The 21,898-nt window shown below is 40.9% G+C and overlaps 1 protein-coding gene across 1 annotated transcript in view; it reads right to left on the bottom strand.

Annotated features, from left to right (window-relative positions):
• Nucleotides 1-246: 246 nt before the first annotated feature.
• DNTT (DNA nucleotidylexotransferase) overlaps nt 247-21,898 on the bottom strand; it is a 152,889-nt gene continuing 131,237 nt past the window's right edge. Inside the window, exon 11 of the mRNA XM_075130974.1 lies at nt 247-671. Within this exon, the coding sequence (XP_074987075.1) occupies nt 585-671 (87 nt within the window). The 3' untranslated portion in view covers nt 247-584. The remainder of the gene's footprint in view (nt 672-21,898) is intronic.

Below are 21,898 nucleotides of genomic sequence, written 5' to 3'. Positions count from 1 at the left end.
TGGTGGTTGTACTACTCAGATGGCAGAGGCTCCATGTGTCCACCCTTTTGGTTTTCTGATTTTCCCCAAAAATCAATAGGGTTCTGGCCATTAGTACCTAGAACATTGCCTGAACTGTTGGAATCGAGCGGATGTGGCATTCAAAAGATATTGTGTCACAGACACACGAACAGTGAAGTGTAGTTGAGTTGACTGTAAGTCCACCACGAGCTCGGCCAAGTGTATATTTATACCCTGAGTCACTGCTGCAATACTTTATAGTTTTATTCCAGTGATTTTAGTGCCAATCCATCAGCATAAAACTGGAGTAACACTGTGGTCACTGAAGCTCTGCCTACTGCATGCACAGCTCAGGAACAGAAGCTTTTGGGGCTGAAATAGGTATTCTTTCTAGGCACACATAAAACATCACCATCTATAATGAATTCTAACATTTTTTTCACTAATTCTCTTTATAAATAAAGACACGTTACACTTGTAACATAGATACATAGATTCACAAAGATACTACAGTGATGAGCACTAATAAAAACTGTAAGATATACCAAAGCTGTGTACTGATGAATGTACATTGGCAAATCTTTTTACGCATTCCTTTCCCATGGTTCAAGGTAATCCAAGCCAAGATGTGCAAATATTTCTTCTTCGCTTTTGGCTTTGAGAAATATCTTCTGTAAAGGGAGGGGGGGGGAAAAAGGTTAATATGGTCATTTTTGATTATTTAAATTAATGCGCTTGCTTTTTGAAACTTAGGCTAGTCATTTTTTGCCTTCTCCATGCTCACTCCCACCCATAAGCAACTCTTTTTTCCATTACCACATCAATCTGCACAGTGATGACCTCAGAACGTGGGAAATGGTAAGCAGAATGATTCCTTATCCTGCAGAAGTGGAGCCAAACTGCTTGTTGCTTTCAAACCCAGTGACTAGTTTACATCTTTTTGTACTGATTTACATTTCAAAGCTAACTGCATAAGGATTAGGACTTCATTTTTTAAATGAAAGTTAAGGTTTTCCTCCAGGGTTGACTTTCCTAACAAGCTCATCAGTGTCATATACATGAAAATAGCACTATTCTCAAAAGATGTTGTCAAGGTTCCTCCCCCACTCTGAACTCTAGGGTACAGATGTGGGGACCTGCATGAAAAACCTCCTAAGCTTATCTTTACCAGCTTAGGTCAAAACTTACCCAAGGTACAAAATATTCCACCCGTTGTCCTTGGATTGGCCGCTACCACCACCAAACAAATACTGGTTACTGGGGAAGAGCTGTTTGGAAACGTCTTTCCCCCCAAAATACTTCCCAAAACCTTGCACCCCACTTCCTGGACAAGGTTTGGTAAAAAGCCTCACCAATTTGCCTAGGTGACTACAGACCCAGACCCTTGGATCTTAAGAACAATGAACAATCCTCCCAACACTTGCACCCCCCCTTTTCTGGGAAATGTTGGATAAAAAGCCTCACCAATTTGCATAGGTGACTACAGACCCAAACCCTTGGATCGGAGAACAATGAAAAAGCATTCAGTTTTCTTACAAGAAGACTTTTAATAGAAATAGAAGTAAATAGAATTAAAGAAATCACCTCTGTAACATCAGGATGGTGGATACCTTACAGGGTAATTAGATTCAAAACATAGAGAACCCCTCTAGGCAAAACCTTAAGTTACAAAAAAGATACACAGACAGAAATAGTTATTCTATTCAGCACAATTCTTTTCTCAGCCATTTAAAGAAATCATAATCTAACGCATACCTAGCTAGATTACTTACTAAAAGTTCTAAGATTCCATTCCTGGTCTATCCCCGGCAAAGACAGCATACCGACAGACACACAGACCCTTTGTTTCTCTCCCTCCTCCCAGCTTTTGAAAGTATCTTGTCTCCTCATTGGTCATTTTGGTCAGGTGCCAGCAAGGTTACCTTTAGCTTCTTAACCCTTTACAGGTGAGAGGAGTTTTCCCCTGGCCAGGAGGGATATCAAGGGGTTTACCCTTCCCTTTATATTTATGACAGATGTGTTCAACCCAATTCCACACAGTTATACTAACTATGGGCAAAACTCAGCATGTCAGAGCTTTCCTAATTCCCATTACTTCTACAGAGAAATGCTATGTTCCTGGGAAACTGAGCTGGAAATTTTGTGGGACTAGGCAGCTCCAGTTAGAATTTTTCCCCAATAAACTTGTTATAGTAACGTTCACATTTGCTTTCACATATGGGTATTTCATACTGTATGGTAACATGCTGGCACAGAAACCAGGAGCAAGCATTTACTCTTTAAAGAAACAAAACCAGAAAATCTGATGGCTAGGTGGTATGGAAAAATATTCCCTTTAGTAGTTGTGTGCTGTTTTCATAACTGTGGTGCAATATCAGTTAAAGATACAACGCCTGCAGTGCAGATGAGCATTAAAATATGTGGACCCCATCATTTGGAGGAGTTTGGAAGTAGGACAGGTGTTCAGAGGGTAACCACTATCACCTGGGAGTGCTGTACAGTTCAGATGTGCTTCAACCAGAATCCTTGAACAACCTCAAACTTTGGGTCCATTAAGAATCCAGGGCCAGAGTCTCTGGTCCACTAAGTTCACTTTGCAGGGCAAAATGAACTTAAACTGGCTGGAGAAAACTGCAGGAGAATTTCCCCATGTGGGATATCTCTTGTCAATGGAAAGCTAGGGGCAGCAGCTATGTCAGCACCTGCACCAGCTCCTCCACCACCATTGCCTCCTCCACTGCAGCTGTGCTGCCCAACATAATGGGAGGAAGGGGAACACAGGTGGGTAGGGAGGGAAGATTAGGACCAGATATGGGGAAGAGAGGGAAGGGTAGGGAGTGTGGAAGAGCAAGGTTTCTCCACACCTGGATTCTTTGCTCATAAAAAGTTTACCACCAGCAGCACAATTTAAAGCTAGGCCCATGCAGCTTTCAGTCATGCCAAGGCCAGGTAAAACAGAATCAGGGAGCTACAATAGGGTCCCTGTCAGCCCTATCCTTTCTGGTGCCCAAGCTTTGCTCAGGCACAGTGGAGAATTGAGCACCCAAACGTGAATGAGTTCCATATTTCAGTTGGGTCCTACCTTCACCATGGAGCCAACTGAATCAAAGTCTAAGTGCAACACTTTTGTCATAAGTATAAAGGGAAGGGTAAACCCCTTTAAAATCCCTCCTGGCCAGAGGAAAAATCCTCTCACCTGTAAAGGGTTAAGAAGCTAAACATAACCTCGCTGGCACCTGACCAAAATGACCAATGAGGAGACAAGATACTTTCAAAAGCTGGGAGGAGGGAGAGAAACAAAGGGTCTGTGTCTGTCGGCACGCTGCTTTTGCCGAGGATAGAACAGGAATGGAGTCTTAGAATTTTTAGTAAGTAATCTAGCTAGGTATGCATTAGATTATGATTTCTTTAAATGGCTGAGAAAAGAACTATGCTGAATAGAATGACTATTTCTGTCTGTGTGTCTTTTTTGTAACTTAAGGTTTTGCCTAGAGGGGTTCTCTATGTTTTGAATCTAATTACCCTGTAAGGTATCTACCATCCTGATTTTACAGAGGTGATTCCTTTACTTCTACTTACTTCTATTTCTATTAAAAGTCTTCTTGTAAGAAAACTGAATGCTTTTTCATTGTTCTCAGATCCAAGGGTTTGGGTCTGTGGTCACCTATGCAAATTGGTGAGGATTTTTACCAAATGTTTCCCAGGAAGCGGGGTGCAAGGGTTGGGAGGATTCTGGGGGGAAAGACGTGCCCAAACTACGTTTCCCAGTAAACCCAGTTAGAGTTTGGTGGTGGCAGTGAATATTCCAAGGAGAAAGGATAAAATTAATTTGTACCTTGGGGAAGTTTTAACCTAAGCTGGTAAAAGTAAGCTTAGGAGGTTTTCATGCAGGTCCCCACATCTGTACCCTAGAGTTCAGAGTGGGGGAGGAACCTTGACAACTTTCATTGCTGGGGTGTTTGAAATTAAGATCTGGATCCAATTCTTGCAGCTTGGGCCCATATTTCATTGACACTGATCAGCTTCAACAGCCAGGTCAGTCAAACTACCAACTTTCTTAAAAGCTATTTTGCAGGATTACAGAACAGAATGAAAGCCAGTTCAGTGGTTCTAGAAAGGTTATTAGGGCTAAATCAAATGGCAGACGTTAAACACTTTGGAATGAATCTATAATTCTTTAAAGTTCCAGTGAACTCAACAGGGGAAAAGATATGTGGTTCCTATTTCTCTGTTTCAAAATTATCAACCTACTAATTTGATCAACCTACAGGTATTTATGTAAAGTTCCCCCAATATGCAGTTGAACTCAGTCAAGGAACCTAAGTCATTTCTCTCTCAGCAAATTACTGCCATGTTGTGTAATAGTGTATAGCATAAAGAAAAGGAGGACTTGTGGCACCTTAGATACTAACATTTATTTAAGCATAAGCTTTCGTGAGCTACAGCTCACTTATAGCATGTGTTTAACATTTTTCTGAACTGGAAGATAAACTCATCTTAATGTGCAAGTATATAGACATTTTAATTAACATTAATTAGCATTTATTCTCTATTAAATAAATAGCAAGTATTTATTCTGTATTAACTATATATAATTTTGAATATAAAGATATTTTTAGAAACTGTGCACAAAATTTTATAGCAGATATCTTTAAACACACATACCCTTTGTCTGTCTCTACTTCCCTGGTGCAGCCTGCCTACACTGGTTCCTACTAGGCATGGGAGCTACTTGGTTAAGTCATGCAATCCAGTTATTTGGGATTCATATTCCACCGTTTTGTTGCTGGGAATGCTTGTGTACCAATTGCACTACACTATGGGCCTGATCCAAAGCCCATTGAAGACACTGGCAGTCTTTCCACTGGCTTTACATCTGGCCCTGGTGTAAACAGGTGTAGATCCATTGATTTCAGTAATACTTCTCCCAGTTTAGATCTGGTACTATGTATATTGATGATTCATCATTTGTACATAATGGTAACAAAACTTCACAAGGTATATAGAATTGTTTCCTCCTTAAAGAAAAGGAGTACTTGTGGCACCTTAGAGACTAACCAATTTATTTGAGCATGAGCTTTCGTGAGCTACAGCTCACTTCATCGGATGCATAACTATGTCTGTATGTCTAAGGAGATTTCCATTGCAAGCAAGTCATGTTAAAACTCAAGGAAAGGATTTGGCCCACTGGTTCAGAGATTTCTTTTGCTCCTAATGGAATAAGCTTGACACTCATTTTTGTTTTAATAATAATAATAAGCACAGAGTCCTGATTTTTAATGGGGGGTTTATCCAACCTTCAATTTTTGCATGTGAAGTTTAAGCATATAAAACATCCAAACACTGGCAAGGTGCCCACAGGTCACAGAGTTGGAAATCTATTTTCAACAGTATAAATGAGCTGCAATTATCATGCATCAACTTTTAATTGTAAGTTAAAAATTGTATCTGCCACAACAGAGGCTACTTTTCAAATGCAAGCCCATTATGTTCCATTAAGATTTAAACTAAATTTAAAAAGTATGTTCTGAAATAAGCGAGAGAGATACAAAAAAAGCCTCATTAGAAAAAGATATTCTTTCCCATATAGAGGGAAATGTAGAAATGCCAGAAAAGACAAAATCTAAGACGACAGCAAAATGAGAGCACCCATAAGTGTCCCTTAAATCTCTGCCCAATACTATAATGGCATCCCAGATATTTCTTCTCCAGAAAATGATATATTACAATGGAGTTACAAATCATCAGGTGTGCAGCCTTCCAAAACTGCAACACATTTCCGGGCGGCAGCACTACTTTCCAGGCTGCTGCAGTACTTCTGGGAATAACATCAAAAACCTAGTGGCACTTAACCTCCCAGTGTGGGAGGGTAACCAACTAGCTATTCTGCTCATCATGGTAATTGGAAGGACCCACGTTTTCCTAAGCCTACTTGCCTCCTCTCACCCTCTTTATTGAGTTATTTCTAAAAGGCAGGATTTTGTCACTCACTTGTGGATAATGGAAGAGAGGAAACCATGAATGGATCATGGCATCTCTGCAGCACTGTCTCACAGTAGATTAAGATGATAAAATATTCATTTTTACGTAAATGCTGAGTGCGCTGTGTTTTGGTTGTATAATAAAGATTTTTCACAGTTTAACAAACTGCTAAAATCATCCAATTTTTTTTTAAACATGCATGAATCATTGCAGAAACCTGAGATGTGTTATTAAATGTGTGGCCATCTGTTATGGATGCTCTTTAATGGAAGCACTTCATGTCTTCTGGACCTCAAACTACTTGCCATTTCTGTTGCACAATAGAATCTCACTTTTAATTTTCTTCTCTCACCCTACTTATAAACATGCTATTTCTGTGAGTACTACTCATCTCATTTGCTTGACAGGAATTTTTTAATACAAGGAATTAATGCCGACAACTGTTCTTAGTAGCTACAACCCATGTCTCTAAATGAATCTCTAGTTGGTATCTGCCAAGTACTTTAGCTCTGAGTGGTATTAATGTAAATCATAACCTATTATGCTGCCTCTTTGTGAATCTGTACTGAATTAATACAATTATTCATATTTGATTATTACAATCAGCAATGAAACCTGTTCTTTTCCGTTTTTTTCTTCCCGACACCGGGGTCTTTTTTTTTTTTCACTCCTTTTTGCTCAAAAGAAGTAAATAATGAACTGCCTGTCTTCTTGTGACTTTTTTGCAGCTTCTTACCAATGTTCAACAGAACCAAGCTGCATTCCCAATCATCCCCATCAACTAAACTTTCAAAAAACAATGGGATATAGGAGCTGGTATCTCTTGCCTCTTATCCTATCTGATCAATTCTGCTATTCCAATGGATAGAAATATTAAAATTGTGGTTGCAAACATGACCATTAACTACACTTAATGCAGATCATCTGCCTTCCAAATCTTTTCTTGTGTGAATTGCTACTTCTTACTTTTCATTTTGACATTAATGATCAATAATATCTTTAATAAATTGTGAAGCACTATTTGATGATTTCCTAATTCCTGATTCCCAAAGTTCAATCAGATGTCATGCTATTTTTATCATTACTTTGTTTAAACTCATTTAATTCTATGAAGCCAGCTAGACAAAAACATCAATATCTAAATACGAATTATAGGATTAGTTAAATAAATCATAGTGCGCATGCTGCTTTTGGAAGTGAGAGGCAATTTTTGCAGAGGGTTATGTGTGTCATTTAAACAACATGAAGAGTTATAAAGCATTCTGGTTCTTTCCAGGTCTGTAGCTCAGACTTTCTTCTCCTATTTTACAGAGCACTTTTGTGTGTAACATTAACCATTTTTTGTCCAGTCTCTTGACTAGACCAACAAATATACAGACCTACTAGTTCCTCAGCATGTAAGGGGCAATTCATCCAATACATGTAGAAGGGTAAGATGGTCCAAAGAAAGCAGAGTTTGGTGAAAATCACCACATGGAAAATATTTTTTTACACAAATAAAAAAAGACTTTCTAAAATATACAAATTAGAACCAGCCTGTAGATACTGTCCAATAGGTCTAGTTTATAAGAATCCCCACAATTTCAGTTATGCTAACCTAGTTAAACCCTTTCACAAAACTTGCACTCTTAAAAAGTAACTTATGCAAGTGTCTAAGGCACAAACATATAGCATTGTCCTTGAATATCTGGCATGAGGTGATTCTTTACCTGGCCTTCTATTTCTAATAGGTGGTAGTCATTGCAAAGACACCCTCACCTATCACCTGTGTTCACTCAGGGTATGTCTACACTATGAAATTAGGTCGAATTTATAGAAGTCAATTTTTTAGAAAGCCATTTTATACAGTCAATTGTGTTTGTCCCCATACTAATGCACTAAGTGTATTGTGTAGGCGGAATGCATCCACAGTACCGAGGCTAACACAGACTTTTGGAGCGTTGCACTGTGGGTAGCTATCACACAGTTCCCACAGAGTCCACCACCCATTGGAATTCTGGGTTAAGCTCCCAATGCCTGATGGGGCAAAAATATTGTCGTGGGTGATTTTCGGTACATGTCGTCAGTCGCCCCTCCCTCCGTAAAAGCAACAGCAGACAATCGTTTTGCGCCTTTTTTCCATGTGGGTGCCATACTGCTTTCAGCAGACAGTGCAGTAGGACTGCTAACCGTCGTCGCCATCCACCGCTTCCGCTGGCACTCTGCTCTCCTGGTGGTCTCTCAGGGTGGCTTCTGCTGCAACTCTGCTCGGCTGCTCTTGTCTAGCCATACCACAGCAAGCACGCAGCCTGCTTAGCTGTTGTGTCCTGGCAGCGGACGGTGCAGTAGGTCTGCAAAACTGGTCATCCAACCACCTCTTCCCTTGCAACTTTGCTCTCCTGCAGACACCATACCACAGCAAGCAAGGAGCCCACTCAGATCACCGCGGAAGTTATGAGCATTGTAAACACCTCACACATTATCATGCAGTATATGCAGAACCAGAACCTGCAAAAGCAGGCAAGGAAGCAATGGCAGTGCGGTGACAAGAGTGGTGAGGACAAGGACACAGACTTCTCTTAAAGCACAGGCCCCAGCAATTTGGCCATCCTGGTGGCAATGGGACAGGCTCATGCTGTGGAATGCCAATTCTGAGCCCATGAAACAAGCACAGACTGGTGGGACTGCATAGTGTTGCAGGTCTGGAATGATTCCCAGTGGCTGTGAAACTTTTGCATGCATAAGGGCACTTCCATGGAACTTTGACTTGCTTTCCCCTGCCCTGAAGTGCAAGAATACCAAGATGAGAGCAGCCCTCAGAATTCACAAGCGAGTGGCGATAGCCCTCTGGAAGTTTGCAATGCCAGACAGCTACCAGTCAGTCAAGAATCAATTTGGAGTGGGGGCTGTTGTGATCCAAGTAGCCAACGCAATCACTGAGCTGCTGCTATCAAGGGTAGAGACTGTGGGAATTGTGCAGGTCATAATGGATGGCTTTGCTGCAATGGGATTCCCTAACTGTGGTGGGGCAATAGACGGAACACATATCCCTATCTTGGGACCGGACCACCAAGGCAGCCAGTACATAAATTGCAAGTGGTACTTTTCAATGGTGCTGCAAGCACTGGTGGATCACAAGGGATGTTTCACCAGCATCAACATAGCATGGCCGGGAAAGATACATGACACTTGCATCTTCAGGAACTCTGGTCTGTATGAACAGTTGCAGCAAGGAACTTACTTTCCAGACCAGAAAATAACAGTTGGGGATGTTGAAATGCCTAGTTATCCTTGGGGACCCAGCCTACCCCTTTATGCCATGGCTCATGAAGCCATACACAGGCACCCTGGACACTAGTCAGGAGCTGTTCAACTATAGGCTGAGCAAGTGCAGAATGGTGGTAGGCTGTGCATTTGGATGTTTAAAAGCACGCTGGCGCAGTTTACTGACTCGGTTAGACCTCAGTGAAACCAATATTCCCATTGTTATTGCTGCTTGCTGTGTACTCCACAATATCTGTGAGAGTAAGGGGAAAGATGTTTATGGCAGGGTGGGAAGTTGAGGCAAATCGCCTGGCTGCTGATTACATGCAGCCAGACACCAGGGCAGCTAGAAGAGCATAGCAGGGCGCGCTGTGCATCAGAGAAGCTTTGAAAACCAGTTCCATGGCTGACCAGGCTATGGTGTGACAGTCCTGGATGAAAACCTGCCCCCTTGGTTCACTCTACTTCCCTGTAAGCCAACTGCCCTCACCTCCCCTCTTCGATCACCACTTGCAGAGGCAGTAAAGTAACTGTTTCAAATTCATGCATTCTTTATTAATTCATCACACAAATAGGGGGATAACTGCCAAGGTAGCCTGGGAGGGGTGGGGGACAAGGGAAGCACCAGGTGGGGTGGTGGATGAGGGGAGGAGGGAAGGACAAGGGCACACTGCACTTCAAAACTTATTGAATGCCAGCCTTCTGTTGCTTGGGCAGTCCTCTGGGGTGGAGTGGTGCTCTTCCCCCCCGCGTTCTTGGGCACCTGGGTGAGGAGGCTATGTAACTTGGGGAGGAGGGCAGTTGGTTACGAAGGGTCTGCAGTGGTGGTCTGCGTCTTTCCTGCACCTCAACCATATGCCAAAGCATAGCAGTTTGATCCTCCAGTCGCCTCAGCATTGCATCCTGCCTCCTTTCATCATGCTGCCGCCATGTTTCCTCTTGATCCCACCACCTCTCCTGTTGCTCCAGCCTCCTGTCCTCATTCATTTTGTGCTTTCATGGACTCTGCCATTTCTGCCTCCATGCATTCTGCTGGGCTCTTTCAGTTTGGGTGGACTGCATGAGCTCAGAGAACATTTCATCGCGAGTGCAGTTTTTTCACCTTCTTATCTGTGCTAGCCTCTGGGACAGAGATGATAGTCACAGCGTTGAAACATTTGTAGCTGCAGGAGGGAAAAAAGGGAGATTAAAATTGAAAAGACACATTGGCCATTTAAAAGGACGTGCTGATGTTTTCAGGTTAACGTGCAGCACAAACCCAACTAACGCCCCCTACACCCAATTCTCTGGGATGATCACTTCACCCCTCCCCCCATCACGTGGCTAACAGTGGGGATGATTTCTTTTCAGCCACAGGCAAACAGCCCAGCAGGAACTGCCACCTCTGATGTCCCCTTAATAAAATTCCCCTATTTCAACCAGGTGACCATGAATGATATCACTCTCCTGAGGATAACACAGAGAGATAAAGAACGGATGTTGCTTGAATGCCAACAAACACCGGGACCACATGCTGCCATGCTTTCTTATGCAATGATTCCAGACTACATGCTACTGGCCTGCCATGGTAAAGTGTCCTACCATGGAGGACGCAATAACGCTGCCCTCCCCAGAAACCTTTTGAAAAGGCTTTGAGAGTACCTCCAAGATAGCTTCACTGAGATGTTCCTGGAGGATTTCCACCCCATCCCCAGACACATTAACAAACTTTTCCAATAGCTGTACTGGCCGCAAATGCATCCCACATCTTCAGGGCAAATTAATCATTAAACATGCTTTCTTTTAAACCATGTATTATATTTGCAAAGGTACACTCACCAGAGGTGCCTTCTCTGCCTTCAAGGTCCGGGAGCCCGGGTTGGGAGGCTATTGGCTCCACGGTGATAAACAGTTCCTGGCTGTCGGGGAGAATGGTTTCTCCACTTGCCTGGTGTGCGCTATCATCTTCCTCATCCCCAAAATCCTCATCCCTGTTCTGTGAGGCTCCCTTGCAGGAGTCTACGTACAGGTGTGGGGTAGTTGTTGGGGCATGCCCTAGAATTGCATGCAGCTCATCATAGAAGCAGCATGACTGGGGCTCTGACCCCAAGCGGGCATTTGCCTCTTGGGTTTTTTGTTAGGCTTGCCTGAGCTCCTTAAGTTTCATGCAGCACTGCTGCAGGTCCCTGTGATAGCCTCTGTCCTTCATGCCCTTGGAGATTTTGGCAAATATTTTGGCATTTTGTATTTTGAAACGGAGTTCTGATAGCACAGATTCGTCTCCCCATACAGCGATCAGATCCAATACCTCCTGTTCGGTCCATGCTGGAGCTCTTTTGCGATTCTGGGACTCCATGGTCATCTCTGCTGCTGAGCTCTGCATTGTCACGCCATGGTGGCCAAACACAAAATGAAATTCAAAAGTTTGTGGCACTTTTCCTGTGTACCTGGCCAGTGCATCTGAGTTGAGAGTGCTGTCCAGAGTGGTCTCAATGGAGCACTGTGGGATTGCTCCTGGAGGCCAATACCGTTGAATTGCATCCACACTAACCCAAATTCAACCTGGTGAAGTCGATTTCAGCACTAATCCCCTCACTGGGGAGGAGTACAGAAATCTATTTTAAAAGAGCCCATTAAGTCAACAAAAATGGCTTCATTGTGTGGATGGGTGCAGGGTTAAATCGACCTAACACTGCTAAATTTGACCTAAACTCATAGTGTAGACCAGGGCTCAGTTAGCATTCAAAATAGACACAAATTCACATATGTTCCATGCAAACCTACCAGTACATCTCACTATTATTATAAATAACTTAGAGTAAATACTGAATTGAGTAAATGAGGTAATAGAAAAGGTTACATAAGATAAACATCCCTCACTACAGGACTTTACGTCAGACCGTTTCCCACCTCAGCAGTTCAGAGGTGAGCTTGTATGCCACATCTTAACTCATAAAATACCCATCTAGCACTTACAATTTCATAGCACCCTCAGATATCTAATTAATAAAAGTGGATTTAGTGCTTGCAAAAGATGTCAAACTAACAGCACTGGAAAGTGAGGTCCTCAGAGTAAGCTCTCACACATTCCTTACTTACATTCCTTAATCCTGAACAGGAATCATCTGATGGAAGGATCAGCTGTTCATTTTTTCTGTACCCATTATTTAAATAATTGGGTTATCATGGGATACTGCTAATGACGATGATATGCCATCCGTGATGTGGATTAGACCCTAGTTCCTTAGGAAATAGTAGACTAAGACCATCAGCTTGGTTCACATAGGCCACCAAAAAGCCGTCAGCTCTCATTTTAAACTACACATACTGCCCCTCACCACTACCCTTCAATATTATTTGGGAGTCTCATACTTGATTTTGGCTGTATAAGCCAGAGCAAGATCTTTCTCAGAGTGAAGCATCTGGTCCCATACCTCATTTTCCTACCATTAAGGTAGCATTGGCTGTTTAGCTGCTGCAACTATTAGTCCTGGAAAAATACAATGGGCACACTATTGGGTTACATTATCCCATGGAACCTACAAAATATGGAGAAGGTGGAGGTAGAATGCCAACTGGGATACAAGACCCCTTGAGGCCCTAGGTTTTGAGGTCTATAAAGTTCTGGTTCTCACATACTTTTTTTTACTGAGCAGATTGTGGAGGAAAAACAGAAAACAAAATATTTTTGAGAATAGCGTAACATAAATTGCAAAGAAAATATGCAGTGTTTGGCCTAGCTTTGACTTTTAGGTGTGCATCAGAGAATGCCATGCATGTACTCATTCCAATCTTCCCTTTGTATCCCCAAATGCTTGTATATTCTGAAATGAGAAACTCTTGTGTATAGCATTCTTAGTGATTTTCTCATTTAAACCTGATTTACACTCAGTAATTTTCATGTATAGTGTGGTACGTGACATCCACCTAAATTAAATTAGTACACAATTTTCCATTCATTTTAAAATTATTAAAAAGTTAAATTTAATTGGCAATATAATTATTACTATTTTTACAATATTTTCAATATATTGGATGATAAATACCAGGCTGACAACATAACTCAAGTAGTGCTGGCGCCGTATGGGTGTCACAGTGGGAGTAAGCAAGACAGTAACAAATAAATATATAGAAAAAAGTGGATGGACCGTCATTTATAAACCTTGGAGTCTACTGCTCAGTGAGCCTGGAAATGAGCTATTTTCAAACCAGGTGAATTTGTGCTTATGAAAGTGAGGTGACAACAGCACTAGCAAAACCATACGGCCCGTTTTGGCCAGGACAGTCCCTTTTTTAAGCCCTGCCCTGGCCATCCCGACTTTTTTGGCAAAACTAACAAAACTTTGTCCCATTTGCTCTTGCAAACTGATCATCGGTTGGCAAGAGCAAACTGGACAAATGCACAGTTTTGCCGAAAAAGTGGAGGGGGACTGGGACCCCTAGTTGTGGGGGGGGGGCTTTGGGCTGGCCCGTGGGGTGTCCCATTTTCCCTTTGGGAAAACATGGTCACCTTAGGATAATATAATGAAGCTCAAATGTATCTTGCACAGCAATTTGCACACCCTCTGTCACTTTACTATGGATACATCTTCCAAGGTACTATGTCAGTTTTGTCCCTTTACAATATCTATTCAGAAAGAAACAAAGACCTTGCAGTCTTTGAGATTTGAAACTACTTATCCAGACGTGAAAGGCCAGCGCATTAAATGGTAAATTACAGGAGTAACACACTGACATCTTCAAAGATCTACAATTTAAATATTAGACCATGATTGATTGGTTAGAGCAAAAGTGCAAGGCTGTTCGGTTATTTGTTCTCTCTCTGTCCTCCCTTGTCCAAATAGCATCCTCACCACTGACAGAAATATAAATATCTAGAAATTATCTATTCACTCACTGCAATTCTCATTTAAAAGTAGTAGGGCTACATGAACTAAAGCACAGTCATCCAGTGGAATCAATCAAGATGTCCTAATAAAAACTGAAGTCTGGGAATTGGAGTAATTGTAGATTGTTGTCTGAAAACATCAGCTCAGTGTGAAGCGGCAGTCGAAAAAGCTAACAGAATGTTAGGAACCATTAGGAAAGATATAGATAAGACAGAAAATATCAGAAAGTCACTGTATAAAGTCCATGGTATGCCCACACCTTGAATACTGCATGCAGTTCTGGTCACCTCAGCTCAAAAAAAAAGATATATTAGAAATGGAAAAAGTACAGAGAAGGGCAACAAAAATGATTAGGGAGTATGGAACTGCTTCCATATGAAGAAAGACTAAAAAGATTGGGACTGTTCAGCTTAGAAAAGAGACAATTAATAGCAGATATGAGAGAGGTCTATAAAATCATGAATGGTGTGGAGGAAGTGAATAAGGAAATGTTATTTACCCCTTTACATAACACAAGAACCAGTCACCCAATGAAATTAACAGGCAGCAGATTTAAACAAACATAAGGAAGTACTTCCTTACATATGGCACAGTGAACCTGTGGAACCCATTGCCATGGGATGTTGTGAAGGCAAAAGTATAATGGGTTAAAACAATTAGATAAGATCATGAAGGATAGGTCCATCAATGGCTATTAGCCTATGTGGTCAGGGATGCAACCCCATGCTCTTGGAGTCCTGAAAACTCTGACTGCCAGAAGCTGGAACGGGACACTAGGGGATGGATCGATCAATAATTGCCCTGTTCTGTTCATTCCCTCTGAAGCATCTGGCACTGTACACTGTCATAACACAGGATACTGAGCTAGATGGACCATTGGTCTGATCCAGTATGGCCGTTTTTATGGCTATGGATGCAGAAAAACAAGTGGAGCATTATTATTATACTAATCAAATGGAAACCTAAGTAATTGCCAAGGGTAAACAATACCAAAGGCTAACAAGAGAGCTGAAATGGCCAGTTTCCGACAATCATAGTCTAACTGTCAAAGTAATATACTGAACTCATGTCAGCACTTACCAAATTAAGCATTCGAATGTGAGATATATTTGCTGTAGAAAGGATCACAGTAAAATAAATAACTTGTTAGGGCACCAGCTTATTTCTCATCTGAATGTTCTTTTTTCACTTTTGAAATACATTAGGATGTAAGATCAAACTTTCCAGTCAGAATAAAAGACAGATTTTGAAGGTCCCAGTCATATTGTATGATGTCTGACTGGCAGACATTTCTGACCTGACCAAATGTTCATTGTAACAGGCAAGTACTCATAGGCTGAGGATTTTTTTTTTAAGGTAAGTAAGATGAACTAAGGGAAATGTGGTAAAACCAGAAACATAAGTACCATGGATGGATGCAGTATCGATGTTATAAATAATATTGATCATGTTTAACCGACCTTTCAGTTGCCTCTGCCAACTAAGCCATCTTCACCAAGACCACTGATGAAACACACTGGTGAGTGTAGATTACTCTAACATTTTAGAACTCTGAGGAGCCATTTTTAATTACAAAAGGCTTCCCTTTTTCTCCAAAATATGGCATTTCCCTAAAATCATTCTGGTCCCAGGATGAAGATTACTCCATCTCAAATTCTCCCCCTTGCATCTCTCTCTCTACCTCCTGTTGGTTCCCATTTGCCCCTTCCCCACCCTCATACTAGTATCTCCTTCCCTCCCCTGCCTTCTGAGAGAGTCATTTCCTAGAGCCTGTTATTTCTATCTTGCTATCTCTCCAGTCCTTCCACGGCTCTTCTTTTTCTCCCCTGCAAGGCTCCCATATATATCTCTCCATTTCAGTGTTGCAGTTGGTTTTATTTCCAAATTAAAATGTACTTAGATACATTTGTATTAGTCGAGAAGGAGTCATCTACCTTCCCAATAAAGATCTTTCACTTGCTCATGTGTTCATCTCTGTTAATGTGCAAACACTCTCGATGAGCTAAAACACTGAACAGTGTAGAAGGGCTGATGATTTTTGTACAGGATAAAAATTCTTTTCTTTCACTTATGCTAAAAAAAAATCATCCTGATGAAAGATTAACTTGATACTTGAACAGTGTATGCAAGTTTCAGACTGCACCTATGAATTCTTTACTTGATATGGAGATTTTTAAAAATATATTTAATTGTGTAATTACTTTCAGACCATGCACACCCACACCCCTGAGTATCATCTCAAAGGAATTCAGGTTTTTGACTAAAAATATTCTATTTTATTGCAGGAAAAATATTTGGAAAAAAGTTTGTCTTCAGAAAAAAGCATCGGAGTCTTTATGTTCTGTTATAGCTTTTCTAGTATTTTTAAAAATTTGCTGCAGCTCTCTTCGGTGTATCCAGTAATTACATTTTACCAAGCTCAGAGTAGGGTTATGGCAACAACAAAGTGGCTGCCTCAGACCACTTAACATCTGTAAAAATCTTAGCTATATCAATAATGGACATAAGAAAGTAAGCTTGAACAGGTGCAAGAGTCACCATTATCAGTGTACTTATCTGAAAGAACAAAGAAGACAGCCACTGTCAACGTTTTTCTAAAAGGTAACTGCTGTTCATAGATTTTTTGCTTGATGTATTGTTATTAAATGTAATATGTGACATTAGCCTAAAGCAATTTCTTCTAACCCACAAAAGATTGAGAAAGAAAGAAATAAACAGTCTCTCAAAAGCCTGAACGTAGTCCCTTTTTCATTTATCAGACTTTCAAGGAAGGGAGTGTATTGGGCTTACATATTAAATTCTGCAAAAACACAGATAAGATTTGCTGGAGGGAGGGTAAAAGTTAAAAACAGACCAAGAAACAGACACTTTTCGATTATCTTAGCAGTTAATAAAATTGGGTGAAAAGTTTCACATATAAAATTAAAACCAGCATCCTTTTGGCCCCCTTTGTGGGGGAAAAAAAAATCATTTGAGGGTTCCATTTTGCTGCGAGGATTTTTGCCTACCAGAAATTAGAAACAGTTCTTGGATACAAACCTAATATGTGTGTGCGCACGCACGCATGCCAGTTATCCTAATGCAATTCCAGTTATTTCATATTTTGAGAGCCAAATGAATGTTCCCATGATTGACAATATACAAATCCATGAGGCAGAGAGAAATAGAGTACGGTAAAAACAATATGCCACAGAGCAGTGAAAAATGCTCTCTCATGTAGAAGTTATGTTTTGGGAGCTGGAAGGCAAAAGATCTTGATTTCTGTGTCTTTCTTTTTGGAGTAAGAATCACAAATGGAGCACGATGAAGGATGGCTTCAAGAACAACAGTGAGAATGGAACTGTTATAATAATTTAGTTGCCCACCATGGACAAGACTGTAGCAAGGGGTATATAAGGGGGGATTGCACAAGAAAATGGGAAAACGTTTGTACATGCATTTGGCTTTACAAAACTGTAAATCGGGGGCAGTCAATTATTTTTTTGCCAAGGTCCAAATTTCTTGGTCAAGGTACTGTCAAGGTCCAGACTCCAGGGAAGAAAATAAAAAACAAAACAAGTAGTAAATAAAAAGATTTTGTGGTCCATTCAAAAACATCTGGTGGGCGGATTTGGCCCACAGTCTGCCTGTTGACTACCCCTGCTGTAGACCCTCACTTGGAACAACCGAATAAAAAAAAAATATGGACATTTTCAACATTCCTTGCTTTAAACTATATGTGAATATTTTTAAATTCCTATTCCAATTTTTTAAAGGAAATACAATCAGGCTGCTTTTCTAGTCATACAAACTTGGTCAGCCTAAAAAATTACAGCAAATAAATAAATAAATAAATAAATGACCCACGAGATAAGGTATCAATACTTGCCATTGTGTCCAGTGGTGAAAAAATTCCCAGAAGAGATGAGATAACACCAAACTGTTAAAAATACATGACATGATTGAGCTGTAGCTCACGAAAGCTTATGCTCAAATAAATTGGTTAGTCTCTAAGGTGCCACAAGTACTCCTTTTCTTTTTGACATGATGTGATCACAGATTGCTGTGCTCCTTGTAAACACTTGTCAAAGGGAAGCCAAAAATTACACTGCCACCCATGTTTTGTCAATGCAAAATAATTAAAAGCCAATTAACTGGGAAAAATGTGAAAGCCTTTTTCTTTAGACTGCAGTGAACTGCATCGCCTTTTCGTGAACCCTAGCAAACGAGCCTCCTGAAAGCCTGCAAGCAGACTTCTGCTGTTCACCTTAGAGGCCTGTTCTGCATCACAAGCCCCCATTAGGCTCACAACCAAGCACAAGCATGAAAACCATTAAACACTGAGGTGACAGAAAAGTCAACCTCTGGCAAGAATGGCGTTCCTACAAAAAAAAGGTAATGTTCCAAGCCAGACCAATGCATAGAGCTGACTAGAAGGTTTTAGAGATAAGGAGACAAGCACTACTGTCAAACAGATTGACTCTGAAGGAGTACCTGAGAGAGAAAAGGAAGGATGGAGAGAACGTATGTTCAATATCAGCTGCACACACTTCCCCTTCCCAAGAAGGGTCACTTGGAATGGAGGCAATCAGGCTATATGGACTGAGTGATAAAACGTTAACCAAAGTCCACGGCAAAAATAATTGGACATTCCATTTATTGACATTCAAGTTATATGAGTTTCAAAATAGCACTTTGAAATGATTATTTTCTTGTTCACTATTGATTTCAATTAAATTTATCCTAGATTCAGGAGCCTGGGGAACTTGGTTTCCCCACTCCCTCCAAAAAGCACTTAACAACACTAATGAAAAGTTCAAAAAGCAAGAACATTAGTAAGAGAACACAATAGGAAAAAATTTGGACTGAGGAGGGCAATACTGGGGAACAGATTAGATATAAACTCATAGTACCCAGCTGTGGCAAAAAAAGTAAACTATATGTAACTGCCCCAGAGACATAGCCCAGTAAAGCAAGCATAAAGAGGTACTAATTTTTCTATATACAACGGATTTTACTGTACTGGGAACGATTATTGTCCTCTAGTGTGTTGCTATGTCATTTCACAAGCAAGTGAAACACAGATAATGAGCTGGGAAGATAAGACTAAAGAAAATAGAGAAGATAGACTAACTTCCAAAGGTTTAGAGGTTCAGTTAGATGCTTCCCCAGCTCCTTGGCTCAGCTATCTATAAGATCAGGCTAGAATCTCATGAGACTGGACATTCACAGCGTTTCAGCATGTCTACCTCTGCTTTCAGCTGCAATCAAGAAATGAAGGGGTGCACACAATAAATGATGGGGAGGGAAGTAGGGGAAGGATAGCCAAACTTCTTCACATCTCAGGAAGGGTTCTGTTACAGATTGGACAGAAGATGCGCATTTATCCAATTGTCAAGTATCAGAGAGGTAGCTGTATTATCCTCAAAAACAACAAGGAGTCCGGTCTTTAAGGTGCCACCGGACTCCTCGTTGATTCTATCTGATTGGGTTCATTAGCCCTAGAAGAAAGGGTTACATGCATGGTTCAACTCTGCCAGGTGACTCTGTGAAAACAGCATTGTGGGATTGTAAGCTTGTTGTATCTCAATCTCTTCCAGCTCCAATATGCTCACTCCACAAGACGTTTTTTCTCTTACTTCCCAGACTGAAGAAGAGCTCTGTGTAAGCCCCAACACTAGTCTATCTCCAACAGAAGTTGGTCCAATAAAAGACATTACCTCACCTTGTCTCTCTATTATCCTGGGACAAACACAATTACAGCAACACTGCATACATCCCTAAAAAGTCATTCTGGGATCCAAAAATCAAGCTGAGATTTGCATCTTGCATGTCATCACCAATATTCTGCAGACCAAACAGTGCCCTTGCTGACACCTGTGAATTGTTAACTAAGCCATGAGCTGCACCTGTGCAACTGCTCTGAAAGTTCTAACATACATAGCTTAAAGAAACCACATGAGAGCAATGTATGAAAACTGTAAAATACTAGAAAGTAAATGATATAAAGAAGGGGAAGACTGTGTTGATCAAACATGTATCTCAGTAAGCTTATATTTTCCTAACCCAAAGGGCAGCACATTTGATTAAGAATAAGGATACATTTCCTGATGGTATTATTATGAACATTTGTTTATGGCTCCCTCACGTGTAACTGGAGAGCTTAGAGAGGAAATGACCCTCTCTGGAGCACATTCTTTTCACTGATTCCCTGGATATGCAGCTCCATGTTGCCTTCTACTTAAACCAGAGCCTATCAGGCATAATTTGAATGCTAGATTATAATGCTCCTTGAGGCAGAGACTTGGATTTAATTCTATGTTAAGGTGCTAGGCACCTGTACAAACCTTAAATAATAACATACTGAAGAGGGGCCTAATCCTGCCATCCATAATCAGGTAACATTCCCACTGACTTCTATGGCAGGTTTTGGTCATAGAAACATATGGTTGGTCATGATGACCTACAAAGTCCCTTCATGTCTATGACTATTTTCTTCCAGAAGATAGATGTGAGATCTCCTCTAGATCTATTGTTCAGATATTCTTAGAGTTGAAGGTTGAACTTTGGAAACACTACTCATGTAACCAGCTACCATCTCTCCTTTTGTCTTTAAGATATTGTAGTTTTGTGATGGAAAACAAAGTTACGTTTGACACAATTTTACTCTCATTGCAAATGACAAAGTTATGTAAAGCTGTCAAGGTTCCTCCCCCAATCTGAACTCTAGGGTACAGATGTGGGGACCTGCATGAAAAACCTCCTAAGCTTATCTTTACCAGCTTAGGTCAAAACTTCCCCAAGGTACAAAATATTCCACCCGTTGTCCTTGGATTGGCCGCTACCACCACCAAACTAATACTGGTTACTGGGGAAGAGCTGTTTGGACGCGTCTTTCCCCCAAAAATACTTCCCAAAACCTTGCACCCCACTTCCTGGACAAGGTTTGGTAAAAAGCCTCACCAATTTGCCTAGGTGACTACAGACCCAGACCCTTGGATCTGAAGAACAATGAACAATCCTCCCAACACTTGCACCCCCCCCTTTCCTGGGAAATGTTGGATAAAAAGCCTCACCAATTTGCATAGGTGACCACAGACCCAAATCCTTGGATCTGAGAACAATGAAAAAGCATTCAGTTTTCTTACGAGAAGACTTTTAATAAAAATAGAAGTAAATAGAAATAAAGAAATCCCCCCCTTTAAAATCAGGATGGTAGATATCTTACAGGGTAATTAGATTCAAAAACATAGAGAACCCCTCTAGGCAAAACCTTAAGTTACAAAAAAGATACACAGACAGAAATAGTTATTCTATTCAGCACAATTCTTTTCTCAGCCATTTAAAGAAATCATAATCTAACACATACCTAGCTAGATTACTTACTAAAAGTTCTAAGACTCCATTCCTGGTCTATCCCCGGCAGAAACCAGCATATAGACAGACACACAGACCCTTTGTTTCTCTCCCTCCTCCCAGCTTTTGAAAGTATCTTGTCTCCTCATTGGTCATTTTGGTCAGGTGCCAGCGAGGTTTCCTTAGCTTCTTAACCCTTTACAGGTGAGAGGAGCTTTCCTCTGGCAAGGACGGATTTCAAAGGGGTTTACCCTTCCCTTTATATTTATGACAAAAGCAATTATAGAAAAGTGCCTCCCAACCTTCCATGAAGTGCAAGTTTTAACAGCACTTTCTGCAAGTCATTATTGTTATAAAATGGTGGTTAAAACTTTGTAACAATTGGCTAAATCCTCCTCTTCAAGTGTGACTGTAACAAATATCTTCATAATTAGAGCCTTCTTCAGTGAAGTAAATGACTCATTCCTTTA

The sequence above is a fragment of the Caretta caretta genome, chromosome 7 (assembly GCF_965140235.1).
Source record: "Caretta caretta isolate rCarCar2 chromosome 7, rCarCar1.hap1, whole genome shotgun sequence".
Classification (NCBI taxonomy): domain Eukaryota; kingdom Metazoa; phylum Chordata; order Testudines; family Cheloniidae; genus Caretta; species Caretta caretta.
Note: the sequence above shows the minus strand (reverse complement) of the source record. Positions and strands in the feature narration are given on the sequence as shown.